Genomic DNA, 6,866 nt, shown 5'->3' on the forward strand with positions numbered 1-6,866 from the left:
CTTTCTTGTTGCTTCCCGCCTCAGCGAGAAGCACGGAAAAATGGCCAGCGTACAATTAATTTAAATTGCGCAATAGTAAATCTCTTGCTCGTTATAAACCCCAAACGAAAAGCACACTGAAAACAAAACAATAAAGACATTCAACCAAATCACTCGCTACCATCATTGCTGAATGGTACACGCGACCAGTGAACGAGGTTTTGATGAAAATGCACAAAATTTCAAAAGCAAACGCGCACACTTCAAAAGCCATTTCAAAACGCTTGTCCTTTGCGCTCGCTCGAAAGCCCCCGGCACCCGCTATGGACATATGGAGCACGTACTGCCCCGACTGGGCACAACAAATAATAACAACAATGAAAGCTAATATCGTCCGAAAGCATTTTGCATTTTATTACATTCTGTCCACCGCGCCCAGCAAGTTCTCGGTTTTCTTCGGTTTGGCCAGGAAAAGCCCCCAGGCCACACAAACTACGGTGGATGGATGGGCATGCGGTGGGACAGTTTTGCTTCCTGCTGCGGGTTTTTTTTTCTTCTTCTACTACTGCGGTACTGGGTAGCTAATACGGGAAGAAGGTAAACCGACCGTCCCGTCACTCTGGCTGGTTGCCGTAGCAAAAGATGGTGTGCATTTTTTTGAAAGAATGAGATGTTTCCCGGGAACGCTTCTACTTCTTCGAACATGCTAGCAATGTGGAAAAATGGCGTCCACCCCGACAACTGTCACAAACAGTCAAAGGTTTACATGCAAGCTTAGTTTCTACTTTTTGTTATACTAAATTGATGCCAGCAAAGAAAGAATGGCGCTTTTAATTCCTAAATTATTCATATTTATTCACACAAATTTGATGAAATTCCCCAGCAAGCACTTGGCAAAGTAAATCGAAAGCTTTAAAGAAGATTAACCGCTTTCCCAGTTCCATTTTTTTCCTTTCGAAAACACATTCCTTACACATGCAAAGTCGGGAATGCCAGATTTATGGTTGCTTCCTAGACCAAGAATGGAGAGCTTTTTTCGTACAGTCCCTTGCCCCCTCCCCACACATACACACACTGTAGATTCACAGTAAAAATCAATCTCAGCGTTAGAAAGTGCTGTCCCTTTATCCCGGGCGCACTTCATTCACCGTAGCAGCACACACACCGCCTGTGAATGGGCAGTGGGTCCGAAGCAGGTCGTCTAATTTACATTGCACCAACCGGACCACCGAAGCGCTGAACACACACACACACACGCGCGCACTCAATTCTAAGTAAACGTTTCAAGCTTAGCCGAGCACACTGTGTGGGGAGAGCGTGGCGCATTCTGGTTTCCTCGGCAAGAAGCGCCTTAGAAGCGCAGTGGGGCAGTGAAAAAAATTGCAATACTAGCACCCCGTACAGCCACTGCCCGGGTGGGCTGCAGTAGTAATCTTCTAAACCACTTACAGCCAATTCCACGCACCAGCTGGAACATGGGCAGCCGGCGAACGACCGGCGAACGACTACGTACACCGAAACGCCGGGCCAAAGATGCTGCTGCTCTGCATGCAGATGGGAGCATTTAGAGTTGACCCACGATCAGGAGGCATTACGGCACCTGCATGACCGAGTAACTGGTTTCTGGCAGCCCGGGTCGGAGGAAGCGGTCATGCAGGAACCAGGCAGGAAAACCGACCTGTCAGAGCGGTTGCTCCAGCTGGTCCGACTACGCTTACGGGTTCACAGGGAGCTTCCTCGGCACGAAGCGAGCGGATACACTGGGACGGACGCTGAGGTTTCTGGATGGACACACACACACACACACTGAAAAAGCGCAATCGTTGCATCCTTCGTCGGTATCATCATCGTTTGGAATCGACATCTTGTTCGTTGTGCCCACGTCCCCACGTTGCCAGATGTCGTTCAGTCGGGCAGAAAAACAACTCAACGAATTTTTCCGTACCCATTCGCTCATGTATCGTGTACAGTGGGACATGGGGGGGGAGGGGTAAGGGACAGGAAGAATAATCTTCCGAATGTCCGGACTTCAAAATGAGAAACTTGCACAGTGATTTGCACACGTTTCATCATAATTTTGTTCCCGAAACGTTGCATAACATACGAAAGTGCAGTGGAAGCTTTACCGCCGGATTTGCATAGCGGAAATACAGCTTCCTCCGGCAACGGTGCAATGCTGGGATGGGAAGAGGGAGGCACCTTTTCAAATTGTACCTTTCGTAGTATTGCTGTTTTTTGTGTTTAGATTTCGTTTGCGTGTGTTTTCCTTTATTTTGTGTGTTAAATTTCCCTGTAGAATGTTTCAGCGAGTAACATAACTTTATGCTGTCATAAGAATAAGGTGACGTAGAATTCAAAAGGAATGCGTATTATTGGAGTCTAGCCAGAAGGAATGGTTCTTATAGAGTCAGACAAAGGGTTGACAATTATAATATTTCAATTTTTGTTAAACAAATCATAGATTTTAGTCTTAATCTAAGGAATAAAAAGATATTTGTAGCTGAACAATCTTTCCTGCAATCTTCCTGCAACTAACCAAACGTATTAAGCACTAGTAGTTATGTGCGGTAACATTGACGATACTCGGCAATGTTTAGAAGCTGCTTCATGTTTACTTCAAGCATATGACCAGCTTCGGTATTACTAATAGAGACAGAAACAAACGCCAACGGCGGTATCTGTTGATAAGCAGTTAATTACGACTACTTCCAAATTTAAACGCTCAGGCACAAAAGCCCTGAATGTTGTTTTAAGTGCTACGGTACACATCGAGTACGTTTACATCGATGAAATTTTGGAAATAGCTCAGGAAACTTCGATGACTACTAATACCCATACCTAGTCATACACCAATAACGTTTCCAGTATCACAGTCAGGAATGTAAAATGGCAAGTATTTACGTAGCAGTACGGATGTACAAAAAAACACATCCCTCACATCAAAACAACTTGTTTTGTTGTGAAAACTCCCCCAGCTGGCCCGATAATTACCTCCAACTCGTCCAACTGCGCCGTGTGTTTGTTGCCACCATACGAGCTATCCGCACGTCACCATCAATCCGTATAAACACCGGCAGGACCGGAAATAGTACGTACAAATTAAATAAACATGTTGACCGGGAAAGTGCGCGTGGGCTGATCAACTTCGCGGAAGTACGAGTGACATCAACTAATTGGCATTAATTACCGCTGCTCCTTAACGGGTCCAAGGAGTCGATCACAAACAAAACAAAACTGCTGCACGGCGTCCTACCCTATACACAAACACATACTATACACTGTACCGATAAGTAGTTAACGGCGTACACTGCACGGTACGTGCGAGTGTGTAATACTACCGCCCGGGAGTAAGTAAATAAATATCCCAAGAATGTACTGCCAGCCCCGAAACGCTTCCCGTGTTTGCCGTGAACGCTAAGATTAGAAATTCGCCCGTAACCTACTCGAGGTTACAACCTCACCCATTCGGGTCAACGCACAAATTCAGCAAACTCACGATCAATCCACTCTAACGTCCGGAAGCTAATGAGTGTACGTGCTGCTTCTCGGAAACCGTCCAGACCAGACTGCGGCGTCTCCGAGCTGGACTGCAAGAAAGCCCCCATCAAGGTGCATCCAGCGGGAACTAGTGTCCACAGTGTCCGCCATCGGGTCGAAAGAAAAAAAAAAACAAGCACGAAACGTAGCTACGACTTCATACGTCAGTTGATATATTTCCGTTCACTTCATTTGTACACGGCTCGTACCGGACCTTGGTACTCAGTAGGGCTGGGGTGGCGGATAGTCCGGGATGATCGGTACATTGCCCTGGCGCTGGTTGTCGACGAATACCTCAATGTTGACCAGCGTTCCGGCAGGGTTCGGTTCGTTTGCGGGGAAGACCACGTCCGCGTCGGTCGGCAGCACGTCACGTTTCAGCTGGTTCGGGCTGTAGGGCTGTGGTGGCGGCTGCTCCGGATCCGGTCCCGGACCGGGCGGTGGTGGTGGCGGCGGCGGCGGCCCGGGCGGACCCGGTGGACGAACCTCACCGTCCGGGCTTTCCACGTTGACTCGAATGCTAATCAGCGGGTTGGCGACGGCCACCGCTGCCAGCATGGCCAGCACGATTAGGAAGCGCATCTTTTGTCTGGTTTGCTTGCACACTGCTCGTTGCACACGGTTACTGCTGCGATTGGAATGGTTGTAGTAAGTGTTGACCGTTCCGACCGGCCGAGCGACCTTTTATACGATACATTTGTCCACTCCAAGCAGAGTTGACAGAGCCAGTGCCGAAAAGAATCAAATAAAGTTATCGCTTATCCGCTTATCCCGTCTAGTCTACCTGGTTGCCCATCTTCAATCAACATCGTGTGTATGTGAGTGTGTGTTTACTATCTTTGGCGGTAATAGATCAAACTCGCCTGAACGATACGGTCAGTAAGGGTTTACGATCAGAAAACCCAATCAGTTGTTCCGCTATCATTTCGCCCTATCTTGATTACAGCGGTCCTGTCATCATTAGCTAATTAAACGGACTGTTTCTGCCATATCTGCACACTGTTAGCATGGTTAGCTCACTCTTCCGTCTGATGTTTGGGAGCTAAATTTAGCTAACAATAAACTCACATTTCCGATGCGCGTAATTGTACCCAAACCAATACACACGCTGTGGTTTACGATAATAATTGTGTAATGCTGTTTCATATCTCTGTTGCATTTAACTATTGGTAACAAATGCTTCTGCAAGCTGCCTAACACACGCTCCTCTGGCCGGAGATCTTCAATTCATTTTTTTCTATTACATTCGCCACTAATATCGTATCTATCGCACTTAAACTTACCCTTTTTGGCACTAAGCAATTGGTTGAATTTAATTTCCAATGCATTGCAATGCCCCCAATAATAATACGCTTTATAAGAGTTTGTAACTAATCGAACACAGCCACGTACTGGTGGGCAAACAACCAAAACCCCCCTATTACTACATTACCCTATACATTCCAAACCCTCCCTCCTACCTTCCAGAAGACTAATGAACGTAACGCTTTCTACCATGCATCGTGAGCCAAATTAATGTCAACATTCATTTTCCCCAAACTCATCGGAATCCACAATCCTCTCCCACTATCTAGCCTCCGCTCTGACACCGTGAGGGCGGAGGGTGATTAAACTACAAAAAACCTTCCTCCACACTGGTTTAAAAACCACTGTATGTGTGTTTGTGTGTGTGTGCGCGTTTGTGTAAGAGAATTCAGTCTCCAGCGAGATTCTTTCTAATTTACATGTATGATGAAAGCAATACACTTTACACTCGCCGTGTGCATCGACCGGTGAATGTCAACGAAGCTCATTGACATTATAGAGAAGGTACACATCGGAAGTTTGTGTGTTTGTGTGATAGAGAGAGAGAGAGAGAGAGAGAGAGAGAGAGAGAGAGAGAGAAGATATACATTTGGCAAAAGGACGCTGGACACGTGTGGTACATTGTCAACGTGTGGGCTACGCCTTGAACCCAACCAGATACCAGCGAAAACAGAACAGTTTCGTTTGGGGGGGAAGGCCGTATGCTTTCGTTTATACTTCTCATTAGGAACGGTAAGCACCTGCACATGGAAACCATCCAAACCCCTCCTGTGCTACCCAGTGTGGTAGTTGTTTGATACTGTAAATGGTTTTAAGATGTATTCAAATCATCCGTTTGTAGTTTTTAGTTTCACCTAACCCCAAACCTATGTCGTCCTTTTCAACCGGTTCTCTGAACAGTGCTAGGAAATTGGGCACATTTTGTCTATTACTACATCGAAACATGTTTGGCTTAGTGGCAAAGCTTGTCGTTTTTAGTTTTTTTTCTTTTTTTTTCATTACACTCTAATTAATTGCAACCGGTTGAATGCTTCGGAACACAGCATGAAAAGAATTGCCACATCCGTCAACGCGGTTTGAGCGAAACTATTCTCACAGGAGCACTCACGGAATGCTGTCTCTGTGTCAGGCGCACCCTCAAAGGCACGGGCATACGCTCAGGAAGCAGCTAGCCAATCTCCAACGACTTCTTCTGTGCTGGATGTTCCATTGTTCAGACAGATTAATGACAAAGCTTATGATGAAGCTGACAAACGCCCACCTAGCAGAGTGTCGCATCTTGCAGAAGCGTTGATCTTCACTCGGGCTCACCACTGGATGCTGTGAGCCATCCGTTGGGGCAACCCGTGCGCCGGCAACAGTCGAGCCACAGCTACAGTGTAATCAACCAATGGTTATGATGATGAAGTAGTCCCGGAGGAAATTTACCGACATTGCTGCTGCTGCTGCTGCTGCTGCTGCTGCTACAGCTCCAGTACACTGTGTGTCACTCGTACGAAGCATATGGTGAGATCAAACGCAGAATGATGCACTCGAGCCTCGATAGGGGAAGTAAATCATCATCATCAATCGTATCGAAAAGGGCAACCAGCCCACGATAGGAAAGGCGTGGAATTATTAGATGTGTAAGCTGTTTAAGCTATTTTTTTTAGCTAACAAACAAATGTAAACTAAATATTTCAATGTCATTCTAGGCACAATAGTATTATCCTGGTTCTGATCAAGTACCTCTACATAAAATGGTATTTTGCCAAGTAGTTGGACAATCACTTTAGAAGCATCTAAATGCTTATTCTTACGTATGGGGATAGTCCATTTGGGGTCCAAGTCCTACGTATGGGGACACGGTCCATTTGGGGCTTGAACCCACGACGGGCATGTTGTTAAATCCTGCGAGTAGACTACTATTAGACTTTTTTCATGTTTCTTTAGGCTCCGCAAGTAGCTAACGTGGTAAATGTAACAAATGTATACATTGGTCTGACTATTGTCAGTAAATGAGCTGTCAATTACTAAATTTCAAATTGTACACTAATAGTTTACTT

General features: G+C 46.1%; 1 protein-coding gene across 1 annotated transcript; it reads right to left on the reverse strand.

The window, feature by feature from the left end:
- Nucleotides 1-3,738: 3,738 nt before the first annotated feature.
- LOC120951923 (uncharacterized) lies at nucleotides 3,739-4,098 on the reverse strand. Its single transcript, XM_040370926.2, has one exon. The coding sequence runs from the start codon at nucleotides 4,096-4,098 to the stop codon at nucleotides 3,739-3,741; it is 360 nt and encodes a 119-aa protein (XP_040226860.1).
- Nucleotides 4,099-6,866: the final 2,768 nt, after the last annotated feature.

Source organism: Anopheles coluzzii, chromosome 2 (assembly GCF_943734685.1).
Source record: "Anopheles coluzzii chromosome 2, AcolN3, whole genome shotgun sequence".
Lineage (NCBI taxonomy): Eukaryota > Metazoa > Arthropoda > Insecta > Diptera > Culicidae > Anopheles > Anopheles coluzzii.

Coding starts and splice junctions, on each gene's coding strand:
- LOC120951923 (XM_040370926.2), bottom strand. CDS start 4,098: ATGCGCTTCCTAATCGTGCTGGCCATGCTGGCAGCGGTGGCCGTCGCC.